At 36.8% G+C, this 24,240-nt stretch overlaps 1 protein-coding gene across 3 annotated transcripts in view; it reads right to left on the reverse strand.

Annotated features, from left to right (window-relative positions):
• Positions 1–8,434: 8,434 nt before the first annotated feature.
• The window catches only part of MEI4 (meiotic double-stranded break formation protein 4), a 77,957-nt gene continuing 62,151 nt past the window's right edge, over positions 8,435–24,240 (reverse strand). For all 3 annotated transcript variants that reach the window (XM_057412511.1, XM_057412509.1, XM_057412508.1), the window contains one exon: positions 8,435–9,702. In XM_057412511.1, the coding sequence (XP_057268494.1) occupies positions 9,451–9,702 (252 nt within the window). In that variant the 3' untranslated portion in view covers positions 8,435–9,450. The remainder of the gene's footprint in view (positions 9,703–24,240) is intronic.

Below are 24,240 nucleotides of genomic sequence, written 5' to 3' on the forward strand. Positions count from 1 at the left end.
ACTAACACGGCACAATTTGGTCATGCCCCTCGAACCCTTAAAAGGATGACTTACTGCTGAAAGCTTTTAGAAAATTCCACTGGAGTTCACAGTTTCTGATATATCTCATCAAGGTTTGTCTTTTTGCTTCTTAGTTATTTTCATCTGTCTTTCTTTTAATCTTGTATTGTGAAGTCAGGAGAGCCTCACTCTAAGGTCAGTGTGGAATTACCTTGGTCCTTAGAGCTGTTTTTATGGATAGCTGCTGAAATAAATAGAAAGATTAGCTGAAAGATGCTTTGATATCTCTAAGGCCTGAAAAACTTTGCTCTTGGTAGGACTCATTACCATGAGTAATGAGTACCAGTGAGGTATCAGTGAGACATCCTGATATCCCACAAATTCAGAGTCCTGAAAACAGGTACTGAGAATTCCCCCATTAAAAGAGTTAGCCCTCTTCCCCCCACCTTCCCCTGCCAACCCCCCCACCCCCAAAAAAAAGACAAACAAACAAACAAACCAAACCCAAAACCCAAAACAAACCAAAAGAAAACCAAAAGAGTTCAAAGGAGTCAGTCCCTAAGAAAAATAGTAAGCTACCAGATCAGTCTCTCATTCTTTCTTTTTCTAGTTCAAGATATATTTCCTCCTCTCTGGTACTAAATACAAAGCCCAGAATACCCAATGGCCAAAAGTAACAAATTTCCAGAAGACGATGCAGAGAAGGGCTGTGAAGGTAGAGATGCCCCAGTATCTTACTCAGGTAACAAAAGGAGTAGTATGTAAATCTGTTCAAAGCCTTCTGTGGATGAAAACTTATCTTGTTAATTCAATATGTTGCAAAAATAGAAAATTAGGCTGACACAGTTTTTACTTCATTCAGCAGAAAAATGAAGTAAATGCTTCACTAAATCAATGAAGCTCATTTATGTTAGATGAAAACAGATTAGGCTCTGTATTTCCCTTGTAATAATACCTTTGCTTTCAATGTCTTATCTTCTTTCAGTACATAACAGTAATTTACAGGAGTTCCAAGTTGTTTCCTCTGGAGTTTTTCCTTCATAATATTCCTCTGGCTGTACAAACCTGGCTGAATGTATCAGAGAGTATACTTAGGAAATCTGTAGGTACCATCATGCCAGAGTCAGGAGAGAACAGTTACAGAGAATAATTTCAGTCTCTATAGGCTGGAAAGGAGGTCTTCAAAGAACATAACTAAATTCACTAACGATAATCACAAAAAGCTATGCTTTGACAGCAGAAACACCAGAAACAGCAGCTGACAGGAGGAGGCAAGAAATCACCACAGCTTCCTGGAGGAGTAAGTGCTAAAATCTGCAGTGTACAGTTTCTCATGTTGTGATGGAGAAAATGCTGATGAATGCACATGTGCTGCTTTTTATACCTCACATGCCTAAGAGTTGAATTCTGTGAGGTGCTGGGTTGGCATTCATCAAGTCAGGTGAATCTCTGGCAACTACACAAATAAGAAAAGAAAGAAGACTGCCCTTTTGAACAACCCCAAAGATCGTGTCTTAAAACTGTTTCTGTTCACTGGAGGATTTTCCTGGCTGGCAGAGACTGAGTGAGTTACCTCAAACATGAACTCAAGCCTGGTAAGCAGGCGATTTGCAAACATTGCTCTTCTCAGGAATGAGTCTCTCTCTCTTCAGTACAACTATATTAATAGTGGACTGTCCTGGGTTCAGCAGTAGCAGTCATTTTTCTCCTCCTTGGTAGCTGGTGCAGTGCTGTGTTTTGACTTTCGGCCTGGGAACAGAGCTGATTGCGATGTTTTGGTTTGGTCAAGGACTTTGTGAGTCTCATGCTCTGCCAGGGAGGAGGGGAAGCCAGGAGGAAGCAGAGACAGGACACCTGACCCAAACTGACCAAAGAGGTATTCCATACCACAGCACGTCATGCCCAGGAGGTAACTGGGAGTTAGCCGGAAGGGCTGGGAGACTGCAGGGTTGGAGGAGGTATCGGTCGGTGCTTGGTCGGGGCTAGGGGGGGCGAGTTATCGGTCAGCTGGTGGTGAGGTGTTGTATTCTCTTCCCTTGTTATTTCCTTTATCATTATTATCATTGGTGGTAGCAGTAGTGATTTGTGTTATACCTTAGTTACTAAACTGTTCTTATCTCAACCCATGGGAATTGCATTCTTTTCGATTCTCCTCTCTGTCCCTCCGGGAGCAGGGGGAGGGCAAGAAAGGGGGGAAGTGAGTGAACAAGTTACCTGACTGGGTTTAAACCACGACATGGACAAAAAGAATTTGCGATAAATTTGAAATCAGCAAGTTTGGAAGAAATTATATTGAAGGAATGGCTTAAAACAAGAATGAAAACTAATGTTGCTTGTTTAATTAAAAAAGAACGTGCAGACTAAGTGATTTTACTTATAAGAAAAAAAGAGAAAACTAGAAACGTAGCTAAGGTGGGCAAAAAATTTCTATAAGAGGAGGTGACTTAAAGAAGGTTTTAAGTGAAGCACACTATCTGGATGAAGTTGCAGAAACTCTATCTCAATCAAGGCAATTAAGAGCTGCAAAACAGAAAAAGACTCCTGGCATGTTATGGATGAAAAAGCAACAAGCCAGGAAAGTTACAAGGATATAGCTGGGCAAGACTTATCTGAGCATTAAACGGGAAGGTACATATATGAACAACTGCTCAAGCACTGAAGGAAAACCTATAAAACTTCATCCTTTGCTTTTCCTGATTTTGTGCTTAGCATTATGAATTAAAACTATTTACAAATTTGACCTTTTTTTCACTATTAAATTGACACAGGGTAAGATGCTAATGTTAACATAGTCCTTTGGTTATTATCTTGACTGTAGTTCTTTATTACTCTCTCAGCCTGATCACTGAAATCTGCGAAGGCACACTAAGGCAGAGAGTTTTTTAAGGGTTAGAACTGATTACGCTGGACTCAGGTTTGTGGCTGTGAGGGAGTGAGGTAACAATGCTTTAGCTTAAAAGCAATCTAATTTTGCCTGTGTCTTTTCCCTCTTGTCTCTGAAATGAAGGTTAAATGATTTTTTACAGTACCAGTATCTTTGCACAGTATCTCACTTTGTCACGCAGTCATGTGATATTCCCACCTAGCACCTCAGCATTGTCAAAGGCTCCTGCTCATCTGTACTTCCTTCTTCATCTTCTCCCCAGTCTATTTTTTGGGCTGAGCTGCTTTTCCCCTTGTCGGAGAGGATATGCTGAGGATAGCTAAAAGAACTGCTACTGTGCAAGAGCTACAAGAGGTTCTGCATGCAAATACTGTATTTTTAATGGCCTTACTCAGAAATTACTGCTATTTTACCTCACAGACAAGAAGCACTGCAGTGTTTCCTTGCAGTCAGTTTTGGAAAATGCCTTGCACTTCTGTGGTGTAAAGGAAATTATGAGTACGGCTTTCCACCTCTGAGAAGTAAATGTTGTTTTGTTCTATTTAGCTGTCCCTGTAGGCTACACATGTACATGTGTTGCTGTCATGGTTTAAGTGCAGTCAGTAACCCAGAACTACGCAGCCGCTCACTCACTCCCCCCTCCCCTTTCCTTCCTTCACTCCCAGAGGGATGGGGAGGAGAATCGAAACTCCCATGGGTTGAGAACAGTCCAGTAACTAAGGTATAACACAAACCACTGCTGCTATCACCAATAATAATAATGAAAAGGGAAATAACAACGGAAGAGAATACAACCGCTCACCACCTGCTGACCAATGCCCAGCCTGACTCAAGCAGTGATCTAGCCCTTCCAGGTAACTGCCCCCAGTTTATATAGTGGACATGACGTGCTGTGGTATGGAATACCTCTTTGGTTAGTTTGGGTCAGGTGTCCTGTCTCCGCTTCCTCCTGGCTTCCCCTCCTCCCTGGCACAGCATGAGGCTCACAAAGTCCTTGGTCAGAGTAAACATGACTTAGCAACAACTAAGAACATTGGAGTTATCAGCGTTGTTCCCAGGCTGAAAGTCAAAAACACAGCACTGCACCAGCTACTAAGAAGGAGAAAAATAACTGCTACTGCTGAACCCAGGACAGTTGTGGAACTAATAAAAAAGCAGAAGCTGTAAGGTACTTTTTTTGTTTGATAGTCATTCTGATTCCTCTGTTCCCATACCAGCAAGAGATCTATATTCCCTTGTCTAGATCAATAAAATATGAACATATATTAATCAACCCCAACCTATAGCTTTTTAAAACAGACTAAGCTAAACTGAATTTCAGATGAAATGATTTTATACAAATCTGATGTTACTTCTGAAATTTCAAAGCTAGATCTCTTGGAAATGCAAAGATAAACTTAATTACATTACTGATGACTTTCAGATTGATTTACATCACAGTATATCACAGATGGTTTTAAATCAAATTAAAGATTTATGAAGGATGAAACTTTTAGTGACAGCAGACACAGGTAAGGCTGATGAAGTTGATGCCTTTATCTTCAATGACAAAGTCTCCGAGGCCTTTCTGCTTAGTGCAAGTGTTCAAGGAAAGGAATTATTAGGAGCAGCTGAAGATCAAGTTAGGGTATTTCTGTGCGAGACTGATGGAATCAGGTGGTGTACATTCACAGGTGCTGAGACAATTTTTCAGTGTCCTCACAAACCAGGTTAAACAGGTGGTTAAAACCTGTTGATGGCTGAAGAGGTTAAAAACCAGTGGCTAAAATAATATTTGATAATCAAGCTCAGTGTAGCGCTTAAGGTTGTACTTTACCTGGCTGCCTGTCACTAACGGACGAACAAATGTCACACACGGAGCTACCCTGGGACGTGTCCTGTTTAACATCTTTATCAGTGACCTGAAGAGGAGGCCATGGAGTGCACCCTTATCAAATCTACATATGACACCAAATCGGGAGCCCCAGTTGATGTGCTTGAGAGGAAACTACTGGCTGCAAGAATGGGTTGACAGGGACTCCTAAATTCAGGAAGAACAAGTGCAAAGTATTCAGCCTGTGAAGTCATGCAGCATGGGAATGGCTGGCTGGGAAGCATCTCAGTGGGCAAAGCCCTTGGTGGCCCTGGTGGGCAGTGAGCTGAGCTCACAACTGCAGCGTCCATGGCAGCAACAAGGGCTGACAGCATCCTGGGCTTTGTCAGCAGGAACACAGATCAAGGGGAAGGATTACCCCCCTCATCAGCACTTGTGTTTCTCCATCTAGGCTAGTACTGCCTAATTTGGGCATCAAGTAAAAAGATATTGATAAACTGAAGCATATTCAAAGTCCACTAAGATCACTGAGGGTGGAGCATTTCCACTATGAGGTAAGGTTAAGGGAGCTGGGCTTGTTCGGCCTGGGAGAGAGATAATTTCAGGGGGACCTAAAAGCACCCTCCAGTGCCTACAGGGAAGGTATCAAAAGGACAGATCCAGGCTCTGGGTGGTGGGAAGACTAAGGACACTAAGCATAAAATGAAACAGATGTTCAGACTGTATATAAGGATTATTTTTTTTTTGTTTTTCACCATGAAGACAGTAAAGCAGGAGGAGAGATTATCCAGAGAAGTTGTGCAGTCTGTGTCCTTGAAGGTTTTCAGTATCTTACTGAATACTGAACCATCAACAGACAACTTGCTTTGACAGCACAGCTACCCTTGCTTCGAGCATGTGGTTGGACTGGAGATCCTGAGGTTCCCTCCAACCCGAATTCTCCTATGATCACATGAAGGTCAGCTGAATGTTGCACCACAGTAAGCTATAAAGTGTACTCTGTCAACTAGCAATGCATAGATAACTGAAAGAAAAAAATAATTATTATTACAGAATTAAAGGTATAATTTAATTTCCACATTACCAACATTACCAAAACCCAGTAAATCACAGACTACCAAATGATTCCAAATTAAGTTTACAAAAATATCCTGACAAAGTTCACTTCAAAATCCCACTCACTGCTGTCATTAGTAGGCATGTAGAATTCTTTAGAAAGTAGAACAGTTAATGGAGCTGTACGAGAATAAAAATTTATTTTCCTTGTCTCACAATTTTTCTACTCTCATAAAGAGAGACACTACCATAAAATTCTTTCTAAAACAGACCAAGATGAGTAAAAAACACAGCCACCTGGAAGCTAAGAATGTGGCAGGGTTAAAAATTACAAAATCACAGACTACTATTAGGCCATTAACTAATAAGCACTGCTAATTCAACCATACAAATACATAATTCAACATATGTTTGTGTGCATATACGTATAAAAAGTCTGAACAATTTGCCTTTGCAGAGCATTTACCCAAATTCTCAAGTCCATATATTTACCAAAAAAAAAAAAAAAAAGAAGAAATCAGCCAGACAAAAGAAATATCCTTGTACTGTTAATTCTAAAACTAAGGGTCACCCAAGTGAAACACTTCAGGGAGTCATGACAGGTCAGACCAAGTACTTTTTTTCATGTTTCCTAGTCTTCTGGCCTATGACAGGATACACTTAGCACATGGGACTTTGAGATTGTTCTTTTGAGACACTGAATAGTCTCCACTCAGCAAAGGCCATAGGTACTTTCTCTGAATTTGACAGTCCCCTCTGGAGGCCAGATATGTAAAAGCTGGATGTAGACATACCTATTTAAAGTACTTTAAGACAGTTACAGCCCAAGCTGCAGAAAGGTTTCTTCAAACCAGGTCGCAAATCCTCACCCGTAACAGCCAAGTCCAGGGACTCAGTCATTCTATTTTATTTCAAAACTAAAGATAGTGATGTTTACTCCAGTTACATCTATCAGTCACTGAACAAAACCAGAACTCGTCTGAAGAGCATGAACTTAAATTTAGGATTTCCTACTGTTACAAACAGGTAAGATATCACACGGGCGGGATTAAGTTCTCACTAAGATACCTAAATGCATGTTTGTGTCAGTGAGCTATGTTTGAATGCTCATGCTATCATCACTGCTTGATTCAGTTGTCTAGACAGACACATTTAGTGATACTGCCACTAAAGATGCTCCAAAGCATCTACATAAAGAGAGAAAATGTGACACAAGACTTACGGAAGATCTGCAGGCCTTTGAAGTAGTAGCTGGAGACTGCTAGGGTACACTGTGTTTCATAACTTAAGACATTCCAACTACACAGAAGCATCTAAATGCACATATTGTGCATCTTTATCTTGAGGTGAGTTTCATCTTGGTGAAAAATCTCTCTAAGAAACATAAGACAGCAATCTGTCTAATTACTATTCTGGCTGCAAAGGTTATTGCTCCCGCAAAAGCTGAGGTATGCTCATTAATCTGGTTCAACCGCACTATTTAGTTTTGCACTGAAACAGGTAAGGAGAGCCCAGGTGACCAGTTAACAGCACTTTTACAGAGAGTCTAATGTGTGCCTAAATTGCTCCAACGCCATTACGAGGGAAATTTTCACTGTGTCCCAATACTGTCAAAGCTGCGTAACAAACTGTCTCAAATCCCTGTCAGAGTGAAAGTGCCATGTAGTTATTCCATCTCTGGACACAAACCCCCCTCTCTCTGTATGTTGTGAAAAAGATTTTGAAAAACATATCTCATCAGCTGTTACTTCAAGATTTATCAAGGATGTGTGTATTTCCCAAAATATCCATTGTTCTTTTAGCAGCATAGAGACCTCACTGGTGAGAAAATGCTACAACCTATAAAGAAGAAAATGTGTCCCTTTGTGCCTGAGTTGCTTTACTAATAACCAAAATATTTATTGCCAACAGATGAGCAAATATGCAGTGGTGTGCAATCTAGTGCTGAAACTGTTCTTTAGAACAGGAATATTGAAACAATACATGTTTCGCTATTACATAGATTCCAGTATCCTCCTGTGTTTTGTGTCTTTACAAAACACTTGAATGAAGCTTTTTTAAAAAATTAAAATGAAAATGATTTTATCAATTAGATACCAGTTCCTTTTGTTTATTCCCTTCCTTGCTCTTTTTGGAATCATGCTTTCAGCGCTGTGGAGGGAGGTGGAAGAACTGATCCTCTACCTTAATGAAACAAACAAAGAAGTAAAGCAGTAACAAAAAGGGCACAGTAGTTCCTGAATGACTACCAAATTTACATACTTATTTATTTTCTTTAATTTGGCTTAACTTATCCAATTTTCTAATGTGACTATTCAGGAACACTTGTTTTGCAAATCAAACATTCCTGTTGAAAGAAAGTTTGCTAAAAGAAAGCATTAAACAAATGTTACATTAATATACCAAATATATTAATATACCAAACACAAAGCCTAAGAAACAGAACAGTGGCCTGTGTCTAAACAAGTGTAAGAATCACTCTTTAGGGAGCCAATACAAGATCAAAGTAAGTATTTTTTAAAAATATTAATATATTTTACATACATAGAAAACAAGGGTTTATTATCTGAAATAAATGCATTCAAATTAACAAGATTAATTATTTACAATATTTTTAAAAGCCACGTTTCAGAGACTTTTGCTGACACAAAAACTGAGCTGATGAAACAAATGCAAGGGAAAGGACAAGATCTAATACTAAAAAGGTTTTCTCTTTACAGTGAATATGCACTACTAACAGACATAGAGCTAAAATTTTGTTTAACTATTAGACAAAAAATGCTGTTCATCATGAACAGTTACCCTCTAAATTTATCACAGATGCTGGATCAGTTAAGGTATTGTTGAACTCGGATTTTAAAGGCCTTCATGTTTAAGATGATTTTGTTTAAATATGTCACAGTTATTATGAGGAATATAATTTTATTACACAGAAATAAAAATATAAAAATCAGATGATACATGAATATACAAAGGGGATTTTGTCAATATTCATTAATTTTGAACAGAAAAGTTCAAAGTAATCATTAAAAGAGTTAAATTCATTCAGATTAGATCTTTGAAATCATTAATCAACTCTGAGTGAATTAGGCCTATGCTGCCTATGTTTGTGCATACACAGGTAAAGCCAAACAGTACACAATCAATGTAAGAAAGCTGCAAAACTGAGCACCAGATTTTATTTTGCTCAGGCAAGGACTCTTTCGATTAAATTAGAAACTAAGTCTGCCCTATAAGAATTTTTGGTGATAAGTTACCAAGTTTAAAAATAAACATTTTTATTTCTGCCAACCAACTATTGTCTCTAAAGCACAGAGAAGCTATACAACTCTTAAAAGACAGGCATTATTTTCCTAACTTTGAAGCTCTATACACCCTTTAAGTCTTAACTTTAAAATTCATAGTGCTTATTTTAAACATCACTTGAAACAACTTCCTTTGTTGCCATCTTTACTTTGTATGCAAACAGCAACATATTGTTTTCCAATATGAGAAACTATTTATTCGAAGCAGCATCTGGATTATTACATTTTTTCTGTATTTAAAATTGGAAATAAATTGCATTATCTCTGAACCTGCTGAATAGCACAGCAGTTTAAAGTAAATGTTTTCCAATAATGACAATTTTCCTGTCTGGCTCAAAAATTTCCAATGCAATCCTGTAACAAATGCACTGTTAGAAAGTAGGCTGCTTGTTTTAATCAATTTGAATTTGAGCAGAGTTCAAAAGAACATTCACTCTCCATAAAAACAAAGAAAACAAAGGGAATTCATCTGAGAGACAAAGAATAATTTGATCAAGGTTCTCCAGAAATTTGATTTTTTCTTCTCCATCATAGTCTGTGCTTGAAACATTACTTTCTTCTGTCTCATTTTGAAGAAGCTGTTCCAGAATCATGCACAAAGGAAAAATATTCTCATACTGGGTAATATCATACATGGTCTGGATCTGGGAATAAAGAAAAATCAATAATAAGCACAGCGTGAAAACATTTCTGCAGCCCAGTATTCAGATGGAAGTTTAAGAAATAATGGTAAAATGTGTGGTATATAATCAGAACAGCTATATGCTTAGCATAATTACTTCTAAGATGTTTTTTCCTTTTTGTGATAAGAGCCAAACAATTATCTCTCCATCATATTACAAAATGAAAAGTCAACATAATCTCCTGTTCATGTCTCCTGCTCATGAGTCACAGAGGGTTTTCTCTGCCTAATTATCCAGAGGTTGTGACATACAGTAATGACCTACACCACCACCAAACACTTTGGTTTAGGCATATAATTATAATTGGTGGATTTTAGTGTTCTGAGTAAAAAGTATTTTTCTTTTTACTTTCAAATTCAAGTGACACCTCTAGAAAGGAAATAAAAAGTCCAAACTTTCACTCTCCACAGAAAATATACAAGCAAGTACTACATATCTGGGACAAAGAGTCATTTTGTCAAATAAGCTCACTGATCAAACCATAAAGTCATTAAAAGTCTTTATTTAATATAAATTTATCTGTCCTGTATTTGGAACTGCAGTTTCAAACTGAAGCTTTCAGAATATCTGCTGTAGATATAAAATTAAAGCGTGGGGAGATGTCTGGAATGAAACTCCGTGTCCTCCTTAACAGCAAATCAACCAGTAATATGAGATGACCTTGTTCTGAAAAGGCTGAAGTTACAGTAGACAGATTATCAGAACTGAAAGGTAAAATCTTAGCTGCTAGAAAATTAATTATATTTTAAAAAATGGACAAACAACTGTTTAGGCCTCTGGTACAAAGGCAGGTGGTTCTAGGCTTCAACATGGGTCTATGACTTAGTATCCATTTTATCAACCTAAACTGCATCCTGCTAGACTTTCCAAAGTATGAAATTTGTTATATAATAGTTGTTTTCACAAATAAGTCATTTTTTATTCCAGTGCAGAATCTAACAAAAAGAAGGAACTCAACGCTCCTCAGGTAAAGCTGCTACTATCTTCCTCTGCAGTAGATAGTGGCTCAGGGATTACTTACTTTGTCTTTCTGAGGAGGTCTTAAACACAAAATCTGTGTTGAAGCTTCCGAAGGAAATGTCTTTCAGGTAAACTCTCTCCTCAGGGACACCACTAGGACACAACAGCAAACCTACTGCAAAGCCTCTAAGTAGCAAAGTAATTCTGATCAGTTTTCAAGACATCTTGAAAATCAGCTTAATCACTGAAAAATATTATCCCTAGCCTTGCATGCTCCAGTTCTCTCTTTCTAGAAGCTGGTAAGAATTTGGAGTTCAAAAGCTGCTGTCAAGAACTTGATATTGACACTCGTATCACAACAAACAGCAACAAATATAAAAGGAAAAACATTTTAAGTATTTTCATACTTTTGAAGTTCAATTAAATCAAATTGTGTAATTAGGGAAAACCTTCTTCTAAAGCAGAGGTAATAAGAGAGTCTGTTTCTCCAAACACCAAGCATCTGACTCTAGAAATCTATGTCTATACACTGACTATTTTGACCGTTAACTAATACTAGTGAAATAAATGTATTTATTTGGCTTATTAGACTAAATTACAGCTTTCTAAGTCAAAAAAATAACTGGTATTAGCAATTTCCTGAATTTCCAGGGAATAGATGTTTCTCAAGGCCTACAAAGGCTGCTCTTGAGACTTTCAGTGTAAGAATCATCTGACCAAACACAGGCATCAACAGGCTGAGACAGTTCCTGATTCAGTCAACACAGGTAAGCAGAGAGTGGGATTCAGTTGCTTGAATGCCAGTATCTATTGCCATTTTGGATGTCCAACGGTATCCAAGGCATGTGCACAAGCAGAGCTTTACATCAGAGTCAGCAGCTCTAAGCTAGGAGTACCAGTTAGAAATCTGAGTTTTGGCAACCAAGTAGTTCTCAGGGACTTTCAGGATATAAATCATCCCCTTCTAAACTAGATCCTCTGATGCACCATGTCCTGAAACTCTTTACAGTGATAAAATATGATTGTGCCCAGAAAAATTACTATTTAGAACCTTAAAATTGCAGTTCTATCCTTCTAGTTCCTGTAATTTGGATATTAGAAGTACACTACAAGCAAAATCCTTTGATTCTAAAGTGTTCGCCTTGTAAACTCACTTAGATCTTCCTTTCACATGAGGAATCAATAGAAAGTATTTTAGAAAGGCAAATTATGTCACTTCACTTATCCCCATAACCTCAGGCTCTTCCAAGCAGTTAAGCAATTGTGTTTTACTTTCAGTGGGTCTTAAAAACTGCAACTAATTGTAACTTCATAAACTATCTAATTGATTGTGGATAATAGAAACCACAAGCTAACTAATTATCTTTCCTCTGCAAATACTACTGCACTAAAGGAAAATTATTTTAGTCACACAGAACTGACTTTGCAGAGATAGGGTAAGAAAGGAGGAAGTATTTTCTGAGGTAATTGCTTTTCAGGGGACAAATGCACTTTGAAACACTGTTTTATAAAACCAGGAAAAAAAAACCAAACCAACAATCTAGAACATTCTCTGGCTCAAGGCTTATTAACCTTAGCAACTCATTTAATATAATCTGAACAAAACATGTCTTCATCTCTTCTTTAGATGTTTTTTGTAGTACTAACTGACCCAATTATTACCAAAGCAAATTTATGCCACACAATTTGTAGAGGCAATACCTTTATTGTGACCTAATGGGGCAATCAGGTAACAGTCCTATTAATCTCATCAATGTGTGTAAGTGGGTAGTGACATATGTACATGTACATATGCACACAGCTAGTCCATCCAGAAAATTCAGAAGGTACATCCGCAAAGCAAACCTCATATATAGACGACGATTCCAAAACACCTAGCACCAACATTAAAGAACTTTATATTTAACCCCATTTTTCAGAAAGAATTTTAATTTAATCAGTATTTTTACTGATCAGATGGGTATGCAATATGGATTTTGGACATTTTTATTTTTTTTTGAGATCAGTCCTTGCCAAATTTTCCTAAGTATTTGGAAATGTGGTTTTTAGCAGTAAGATGCATTTTGCACACACCTCAGTTTTTAATTTTTCTGAAATTGTACTCAATCCAAACAAACTTTAAAGTTACATGATTAAAAAAAAAATGGAATGATTACATAAGATTAAGCTTTACATAAGATGGAAACAATGGGTGCAAGGACCTCCTGGCTGGATTTGATGATCTGCCATTCAGAATCCATATATTTATATCACCAAGTTCAGAATGTAGAAGCATCAAAGCTTTCGGCTGAAATTCATTCTCCAAGCTTCTCCTGCATTACAGAGTGACCACCTGGAATAGCACACCTACTTACTACATAATTTGAAAGCAGGGAAGAAGTTCTCTAACCTGTCTTCTTTACAATGGCATCATAAAACCATGTACTAATATGTTAAAGGAAACTGCTCAAAATGTAGGAAGCATTGACAGTCATAATGCTAAAACGCCATCTGTGTTCTAAGCCCCTGAGCCTTTATTATACTTTCTCTTTGCAAAGCAACAGATCAGATGGTCCTGGATTAAATTCCAAGCTACTGCTGTGTTACTGGACTGATTTATTTATATAGAATATATTAGCAAAATTTTGGACAAAACCTAGGTATTTGAAGGCACATAATAAATTGAAATAACCTTCACAGAATGGCTGATGTAATTTCTGAAGGTTATTCAATCAGATTCAGAAAAAATCCCAAGTGATATTCTAAGCTCAAAACCAGCACTTAGAATATTTTTGTTTTTTTTTGGCTTAGTGGCTCATGCACATTTATATAATTTATTCAAGTGCCCTCAATAACAGCAATATAAAAAAAAGAACAGGAGAATAAATATTAGCTTGGAAGAAATTCTGTACAAGTCTTAAGCCATTTACCAGCCACGACTCATTTCTAGTGATGAAGTCTGTTAGGGCTCGAATTTTCACATGCAGAAGACTGATGCTGCCTTCTGAGTATAGGCAAATAAGTTTTACTCCTTTTACATCTCAAAGGACCTACAGAACGAAGACAATACTTTACCAGTGCAAACAAAGATGATATGAAAAGAAGGAGAGTATGTTCACAGCAGCTAGTATTTGCTTCCATGCCACTATATAGGCTATGGACAAATCTTCAGCAACACCTGCATACTTTCTGGAATAAGCCAAAACCAGCTCTAGCTCAGGAAAACTTCTTTTTGGTTTAGAATGCAATGTTGAAATGCTGATTTTTTTTACAAAATTAAAACCATTAAAATTCATTGAGAAGCATCATTATGTCCGATTAAGGACAAAACCCTTTCCTCTTTCTCTATCCCTGTAATTTATTAATATCTGTTTAGGCTTTTTTTAGTCCCATGAAGATAGTAAGTTTAAACATATATTGCAAAAAATAATTATACACAATATAATGCTATATAAAATACTGGCATACTAATACAAATTTTAATTCAACTGGAAAGATAAGTGTTTATACAGCTCTGCTGTTTAGAAAGGGATAAAATTGACACTTCTTGAAGATGGTTATTTTAGCAGAGAAATGTTCTGCCCAAATCTCTCCCTCCTATTCTAACACCTTTGTTTCTTAAAAATTTTTTCTTGCAACTTTTGTCACTTCCATTTCTTGGCAAACTTTTCCTATTCATCAGAGAAGTAACTTTTTGCTAGCAAGGTGTCTTTTCTATGTCCCATGAAATTCTATTTCAACCTTCACTGAAATACCAAGTGTTAACAATTGGTATTTCTATTCTTTTACATGCATATTTTTCACAGAAGCATAAAGGGTAGACTGAAATAAACAACAGGAACTGCTAAAGCCTAGTTAATATTTCCTCTCAACGGAAGAAGAGGCAGTAGGAACTGCAGTAGCACCAGCTGCTGTGATCACTTAGTTAAGGATGGAGGATAGAACAGAACCAAATCTGCCATTCAGCTATTTTCAGCAAAAATACCCCTCAGCCCGTCCCCTCCTTAGGGAAAAATTATTTCTGTGCTCACTATACCTCCATATAGGAGGGATGCTTCTCTGAAATTATTTTCTGTATTTTACCACTACAATTGTCCTAAAAGGAACGTAATTATAAAAACAAGTCCCTTAATGGAGACATATTTGACATCATCACTTTTTAGGAAAAAAGTTTCTAAATCATCATAATGAAAAATAAGAAAGAAGTGACTGGCTGGAAACGCTATCAACAAGTGATAAGCATTTAGTAAATTTTTGTTTGCTAAGGTAATCCTGACAAACCTAAGCTTTCAGTAAAACCAACACTGTTTTACCTTACCCATCCCATCCAAGTAAGTGGTTAGTGGAAATACATTTCAAGAATGACTGAACTGTTTTCTCAAGTTGCAATACATTCTCACTTTATAAACAAAGAAGATTAATTCTCACACAGAATTCTGTTCTTGACCCTTTGTTTTTCCTTGGAGAAATCCCTATTTAGGCTACTCATTGTTGCGCTCAAGTCTAAAACACAAGACAAACATTTTTCAGAGTGTGGCATGTACGTCTGGGTAATAGGTATTTTACTTCAAAACAACAGAGCAAGTCTTTTAACTGGATGATCTACAAGCATGTAAGTAAGCTCTACATGGATCATCAAACCACAAAACCATCAACATCCATGGAATAAGAAAGCACACAGCAGGATAAAAGAAGTTATCTCTAATTGCTGTTCAGTTTTTAAATAACATGCTGATAAGCATCTCTAAAATATTTTAAGGCAGGCATGCATGAAAGACTTTACTAGAAATATTTGTTCTGATTTTAATAGTGTCATATTTGATTAAAAGGTAATTACCTTGCAAACTGCCACAACTGAGGATTCTGGTTTTAGTTGATTAGCATTTCTCTTTAATTGCTTTTTGTTTCATGATTTGAAATGTGTATTTCCCTAATATCCCCACCAGTAATCATAATTGTCATTAACCATGGCAATATTCATCTGCCAAGCAAATTCAAACTGATTTATACCCTCTTACCATATCTAAAGCAAAATTCACATCACCTACAATTCCTTACTTAAATTTATACCCCCACCCCCAACTTTCAAAGTATTTTCATCTTTTATTCAATGAGCCACTAAGAAATCACATTTAGAGAAAGAACAATCAAAACACTGAAACCTTCTTGGGATAATGGAACTTTATAAATCTATTTTACTCCAATCTACAAGGCATAAATTTGACCTGTCACTCCTTTCACAGATGTCATTTTGAAAAAATTATTCTAGAATAAAAAAATGTCAATTCTTCACAAACTTCAGCAAACTGGGGGGGTTCTTGGTTTGCTTTTTTTTTTTCTAGAAAAGAATCTGAAATAGACTTTGTAAGTATCTATCATATCCAAAACAAATGAGCTACTTAAGCATATTTCTAATTAAAAAAGAACACACAAAAAAAAAAGTTCTAGACCCGACAGTTGCATGCAAGTCACTATCAGGATGAAAAAAAAAACAATAAAAATAATTTAATGTAATTTCTCAGTTATGAACCCTTAAAGAAAGGTTTTTCTTTCAGTTTTTCTCCTGTCAGAGGAGGAGGGATTGCCTCTATTCCTGTAAACTCATAGCAAAATAGAACTGTGGGAAAGCGGAGGAAAGAGGCTGGTCAATCCAACTATAAAGCAAAAACCCCCTGGTTTTAGCTCCCTCGGATGTATACTTCCCTCTAAAAAGGAGCCTTAATACAATTTACATTGACTTTCAACTGCAGCGGGTCACAAAAAAACCTGACAACAGACTTTACTACATGTTTTCTTCTGCCTCAGCTCCTACCCCATCTTGAAAGTCCTATTTCTCTATCAGTGTTCTGTTTAGCTTTCAGGGACCCAAGGATGGAAGACAGATGATTTTGATGTGGTTATGAATAAGATGCTAATTACAAATGGAAACTGAGATAATGACAATGACAAAGATGGAGAACTTAGCACATAAGCATCCAGATTTTATAACCAGAAGGTCAAGTGTCGTATCAAAGTTATTCTAACATACCAGAAAAAAAAAACCTAGAAAAGCAGAAAGAATACAAGCTGTCAACCCATCAGTGTCCCCATTTAGTAGCTACTTCCCATTAGAAAAGCATGAAGTAGGACAGAAAAGAGCTCTCGTATTCTTTCTTGTTCTCAACTGTTCTTAAAAGAGCTAAGGAAGCTCTCCCAGACAAGAAACCTTATGGTACTTTGATGGCAACTGATGCTTGAATGGGCCTCCCTAGACAGAACTCTTCTGTTCACAGACTTGCCTGTCCTTCAAGATTTCCACTCAGTGCCCTAGGTTAGCCTTATACATATCATGCTTCTGCTTTTAGCAAAAAGGTGAGAGGTTACAAATCCCTAGCATCACTGTTTGAAGTGCAATTCTTTAACACAAGCAAGTGTAGGAATACCATATGCAATAACCATATAATTAATATAATAGATGTTTTTTCATAGACATAAGAAATTCTCATCCTACAGGAAATCTCAAAGCTACAGCAGTGCTAATAATCTAAGCAAGTCTTGAAAATAAACAAACATACAACATTTTTATAGGTAAAGAATGACACTAAGGTAATAAAATTAAGTTTTGAATAACAACAATAAAAAATTCTCAATTAAACTCATCAGAAAACAATGGATTGCTGAAAATATATAGCTGTATTAGTTCCAGAAGATTTACTGGTAGAAGTTTACATATCTTTAGAAAAGACACTGAAAATAAACACTAACAACTTTGCTTTAGTGGCTCTAACACAGAGAATCCTGACAGTAATGCAAGATACACACTTATTATTTCATAATACTTAGCAATTGTTCATAATTCATTCTTTTTTGAAAAGAAGCTTTTGAACATGCTTTTCATGTCATAAGACTTTTCTGTTTTTTTCTAAAAGCATAATAACCTTGCCTCACATTCAGCTTGACTTAGGAAAATTGTCTTTTCAAATATTAGGGATGGAAAATATAAAATAAAACAAGTTGTCTCACACTTTCAAGTCATTATCTGATGCAGAAAAAAAAGAGAAGCACCAAGAAAAACAAGACAAAACAAAACCCCTGACAAAAAGCAAGAGAAGAGATTCTAGGCACTGCCCTGTGAGGAAAAAGACAAACCTGGCTGGAACACAAACCTAAGATTTGTAAGAGAAAAACTGACATCTCCTTTCTGAATCACTTCCATAGAATGGTTAGAGTTGGAAGGGACCTTAAAGATCTTCCAAAGTCTCTGTATACTTTTCATAAATAATAATAAAAAAAAAAGACAATGCTAAAGAAGCCAGATTTCCTTCTAATTATGCAGTTATTTTTCTGTTTTCATAGTTAGAGGCTGGATATTGTATAACTGTTCAGGGATATATTCAACTAAATCAACCTCTGGTTTAGGAAGAAATGTTTTACTTATCTTTCTCTTGTTTTGGAAAAAAAATCTTACAGTTTATTGTACAGAAAAAATCTTTAAGAAAATATTTGTATTCCATATAATGTATTCACAAACTAGTTGCCAAAAATGGATGAATAATTCCCTTAGATAATATCTTGAAACAAGACAACAAAATAATGATGCTTCAACGATCCTAGCATTTGCCTAAATCACCAGCTTTCCACTACAATTATGTCACCAAATCCCATAACCTCCCCCCAGTTTTCAAAGAATACCATCAGTCTTACAAATTCTAACTGTAAGACTCAAGAGGTGTGGTAGGATATTGTAATTTAATGAAAATTAGACAGGATACACAAGCAGTGCTACTTTCTTATTTAATGTACTTAAAACTATGTGGAATATATATATGTAGAAAATAAATCTTGAATGGATTAATAGCATTTAGCAATGTAAAACTGATGTTGGTTATTCAGCTTAAGTATGTGAGAAATTAGAGAAGCAAAAATATTTAACTGAAAATCATACAATATCTAAAGTATCATGAAATCATGAGTACACCAAAGTACATCTAAAAGTTTATCTACATGCTTAATTTTAGAAGCAATTACTCCTTTGACTAAAACATAACAAAACAGAAAATGGAACAGATTGCTTCCTACAATCTTTTTAGGCTTTACAGCAACTAAATAACTGTGAGCAAATATGGTTCCTCTTTCAAATTTTAGTTTTCAATTAATTTTCCATCATACTCTTGTGGAAAGCCTCAAACCGGTAGTTTTCCTGACATTTTCACAGTTTTAATACGTGCTTCTTTTTTCTTTTCAAATGCTACAGCAGCACAGTAGTGTTAAAAGACAGGTTTTTAAGAGCTTTAGAGCAGCAGTTTAGAACTTGTGAGTGGCACAGTGAAACTGGTGCTGGAAAGCAGTGATATGCAGTTCAAGATTGGCCTCTGAAACTCAGCATGCCAGGAGTAACTCTAAAGAAAGTTACATTTAGAAAGATCCTTTTGAAACGTGAAATCTTCTGCAGCTTGTGTGGAAATTGCAGCATCCTGACAGAACACAAGAAAGCAAAATAAACTTGAAGGGGGATTAAACTATAAATTGACTGTCAGAAACCAATTAGTTTTTCTTTCAATTTTTGAAGCAGAAAGGAATGTAGAAAAAAATACAGGAAGGATTATGTATAGGAAATGCTTAAAATTTAAAATTCTAAAAGTTATTGTATCATCTGAATCAGATCATGGAAGAATTACTGAAGAAAGATCTGTGGTCTGAGCATCATCATCAATATTGGTATTATTACCATATTATTAAGTTAAATACACTAGGTTATACCAAGCCAGCCCAAGTCCAAGGGCTTTCTACGCTTTGATCTGGAATAGGTGGACTTCCATTCAGGGATTTTGGGGAAAGTTCTCTTGTGTAAGTCACAGCTTGCACATGGCCGAACCTGTCATCTGTATTGTTCTGTAAATCAAAAATGTGTCAGCTGGCAATGGCGCAACTGGCCTTAACTAAACAAAAAGATGCTGGTGGGTTCAAAATTAAATGAAAATCTGGATGTATAGCACCACCATTTTCAGCAAGTACATACAGAGTCACTTAGAGCAGGCCTCATTCCTTGTCCTAACAGGATGCTATCAAGAAATGACAAACCTGGGAATACCAGGATTTGAAATGACCTAGAAGAAAGCTGAATAAAATTTAGAAATATTTATATATGGCAACAGAAGCATATGATTTTTCTCTCTTCCATATCATTTTTTTATGTGAAAGCTTCTCACAGTTCAGTAAGACTACCCAGAACTGACAAGTAGTGAGGTGGTACAGGCTCATTTACCCTTTCTAGGATCTGTTTGAAGGTTATGTTCTGCAGTTGAAATGGCTGTCTAAGAGCTGATTACCCTAGCAAAAGTACAGATGATTTTATCACATGGGTGTGCTAAGCCAAAGCCCTAAGAAGAATAAAGCTAAAAATTATCAGAAGTCTCCTAAAAGGAGAGATTTAAAACAATTATGTTTGAAGCAGAAACATCGATTCCAGAAATAATTAGAAACAGAAGCCCAACTGGGGCTCAGAGTATGTTCAAAGTCAAAAAGATCTGAACAAAGCCCAGTGAAACAGCATCTGCATTGAGAAACCTAAAAGGTAGTGTTTTAGGCAAATGCCTGAGATGTTTGACAGACCTGTTACAGAATGCTGACATAAAGGTACCTGCAGAGGCTCATATGGTACTCTGGTAATACTCAGTTAAGCTGAAGTTTCCAGAAACAGATTTTAATTCATGTGAATACAGTGTGATAGCTGCATAAAAGAATGTCATAGTATCAAACAAACCCACCAGAGAATAACATAAACAGCAGCAGCGCAACGATGTGTCAGTCTGACGCCACTGGAAACCAAGAACATACTTGCATCTGGTAGAAGTAAATTTTGTAGACTTCAAATCCACCTTCCAGCTAAGGGTGTGATATCCCCTAATGGCCTGAACCAGCCATAACATTAGGTGAATTATGTATGAAAAGCTCTCCTGTTATCCTTACCAGTTACAACCTGGCCTGCCATTCCTTTTCCTGTTGTATTCCCACCTCCATTCTTTTTGCTCTTCTTTATTTTTTTCCCCTCCCCCATCTCAGGAAAACAGAAGGTAAGAAAAAATGTGGCACTGGCATGACCATGTTCTGAGCCATCAGCGGGGCCATGTGAATTTGAAATACACAGGAGGTATTTCAAATTGTACTTCATCGATCACCAGAAATTCTTCTGCTCTTAAGATCTCTGAATTCTGAATCTGCACAAAATACATTTTTTATTTAATTTGAACTTCCCACAGGAACATAGCCTTGGGGAAAATAAATAAATAAATAAATAAATGAGCAGAAAATAAGCTGCCATAATTTAAACCTAGCTGACAGCTGAGCTCCACACAGCTGCTTGCTCACTTCCCCCGCATCAGGATGGGGGAGAGAATCAGAAGGGTAAAAGTGAGAAAACTCATGGGTTAAGATAAAGGCAGTTTAACAGGTAAATCAAAAGCCATGCACACAGGCAGACCAAAACAAGGAATTCATTCACCACTTCCCTCTTGCAGGCAGGTGTTCAGCCATCTCCAGGAAAGCAGGGCTCCATCATGTGTAATGGTTACTTGGTAAGACAAACACCATCACTCTGAACATCCTCCCCACCTCCTTCTTCTTCCCCAGCTTTATATGCTGAGGATGATGCCATGTGGTCTGGAATATCCCTTTGGTCAGTCAGGGTCAGCCGTCCCAGCTGTGTTCCCTCCCAGCTTCACGTGCATCCCCAGCCTACACACTAGTAGGGTGAGAGGCAGAAAAGTCCTTGACTCCCTTTTAACCACTGCTCAGTAATAACTGAAACAAACACCCCTGCATTATTGACACCGGTTTCCAGCACAAATCCAAAACACAGTCCATACTATCTTCTAAGAAGAAAATTACCCCAGCTAAAACCAGCACATAAGAAAATCTACGAACTGAAGAAAAAAGATACATATCTCTTCATGTTCCCTTAAAAACTATGGATGTTTTGAGTTTAAAAATGAAATCAGAGTTTAAAAATGCAATTATTTCATTTACCTAAATAATTTCAGAGCTTAATACAATTTCAAGAAAGATACAGACAACAGTTCCTAATCATCACCACCATTAAGAGATCACGACCTTTTGTGTAAAACAACATCTAGCATTGCGCTAGCAGGATTAAAGGTAACTGACATTCAGAATAGATTCTCAGAGATCATTCTGTTCTTTCTGCAGGTGCCATAATACTTGCCAATTATTAAATGAGCACACAGTAGGCGAAATGCAATTCTAACGTCAGATTTACTGTGCAATCAGAATGCAATGTTAGATATAGCATGGTATTTACTAAAAATTTGTCCTGATGAGATTAAAAAAATTCCAACACTTCAGAGGATTACTAGCCTTTCAAAAGGATAGCTACACTTCAGATTGAGGCAGATTTATTTTGTTTTTATTAAACGGTCTGGAACAAGAAATAAAGCATCTTCCTAAGTGTGGAGCAGATGTAGCAATTCAAATACCTGCTACTTCATTTTACACACAAAGCTATTTACAATCAACTCATTCTATTTAATAATTACTAGTAGGCAATATATACAAGAATGTAGCAATGCTTCTTTAAGTGCTATTAGTAACACAATAGCATTCCTCTTTTTTTCTTTACTACTTCATACAGATAAAATGCTGTCAATTTAACAAAATTTAACATAATTGCTTAATTTATTTAGGCAGGAATAAAACCACTGTGAAAGATTTAAAAGATCATATTAAGAAATCATACTAAATACACAGGTGACCTAGCTCTTCAAAATTATTTCAGATGACTGCAGGAATTACATTTACAAAAATGTGATAAAAAAGTCATTACAGATTGACTAATTAAAAGAAACAAAATCTAACCCCATTAAAATTAAGGTGCACTGATCATCTTTCTTATGTTGCAACCGACTCCTAGGAAACTTCTAGTTATTGGAAGGTCTAGGCTACCTGGCACAGTAATTTTAACATTCCTGTTGAGTGAAAGACATCAGCTGCAACATAAAGAAAGCCTCCTATTGTAATGCTCCAACTTACATTACTAGAAGAAAGTCACTATCCTGAATATGAGCTTTTATACATTCCATTGCTATCACTGCTCTTGCAAAGAATATGTATGCCATAGTAGAGGGGAACACTTCTGGGATAATACAGCAATTTGCAAACTGTGAACAAATAAGAAATAGACTACTGCTACATTTTAATGGCTTTAAGGTAGCCATGTAACACATTCCTTGTAAGTTTTCCTGGTGACAGCAAATTAGCCAATAAGAAACTCATGCTGCAACTGTTTCTGCTACCAAACTTAACTCATGTAGATCAAATTCAGGTTCACCTATGCTATACTGGCATACAGCCATTGCTTCAGAAAAGTTTTTAAGCTTTCCAGTCTACAAACTCTTGAGAATGTCATTTGTTTTTGTCACACATCCATCTCTCTTCCGTAATGCTGTGCATGTTATATTCCCTACTGGAGATGTGATTATCATCACGTAGAACTACGGTTCCTTTAATGTTCTTTTCAGTTCTCTGGCCAGTAATAATTGACAAACTTTGACTTCCTCAATCCTAAAGGCTTCTTCCACCTACTGTTTCCTCTGTGAGATCTCACTCTAGCATTCAGAACTGTACAAGGTCAGCCTTGGGCCATTACCACTCTGTATGTTGTCTCACCTTCCCATGAAACTTTACTGATAGCTATAATCTCTTTCCAAAATAAAATATGCCACATGATTTGTTCCAAACCCTTTTGCCCCAGGCGACACAGGGATTTAGCAACATGCAGGAAATCTGTTGTTTGTTTTTTCCCTTTCCCAACTCTTGAATGTCTGAGATTTGTATCAGAGGGAACTCAAATGCTTATGTACAGATGAGGGAACTTAGTACCTGGGTTCTAGACTGATTTTAATTCCACTCCTTTTTGAAAAAAAAAAAAAAAAAAAAAGAAAAAAAAGAAAAAAAGGCAGTAAGAACCTATGTGCTGCAGAGATTGCTTTCCTTTTACAGGAAGCTGCTCTTGTTTTCAGGATCAGAAGAAAACCTGTTTTGAAAGATCTTCATGAGCACCATCCTTGAAAAGGGACACAGTAAACAGTGGTTCAAGATGAAAGAAAGTAAGGAAAACTACACGGAGCAGCTTCTGGCTGTATACACATTTGTACTGCAACACAGAGTAAATGTTAAAGCAGGGGTTATAGTCAAAACTGAAACAAAAAAAAAGGTGATAAATTGCAGGAGGAATGTATCAGGCCTCTTGGGTATATCTACAGTGTGAGGGTAGCGATCTCAAACTTTCTCAAACTAGGCCCTCATCTGGGTGACACTAATGCCATTATTTCAGTGTATCCAACTCAGGCTGTACCTGTGGAATGGCCCAGAAGCACTGCTTCTCTAAGTATGAGCCACACAATGGGATTCTTCTGAAAAGTGATTGTCATTAAGCCAAGGGATCTTACTATGGTTCTAAAATATTCAGTAAAAAGAAAGATCTCACCCACTCTGTCATTAGAAAGAATGAAGTTACTGATAGGTAGATGATCATAGAGAAAGACATTTCTCTAGGTAAGCACAGAG

This window comes from Pezoporus wallicus, unplaced genomic scaffold, assembly GCF_028554395.1.
Source record: "Pezoporus wallicus isolate ANWC-B61680 ecotype Strahan unplaced genomic scaffold, APGP_CSIRO_Pwel_v1 contig_4788, whole genome shotgun sequence".
Lineage (NCBI taxonomy): Eukaryota > Metazoa > Chordata > Aves > Psittaciformes > Psittacidae > Pezoporus > Pezoporus wallicus.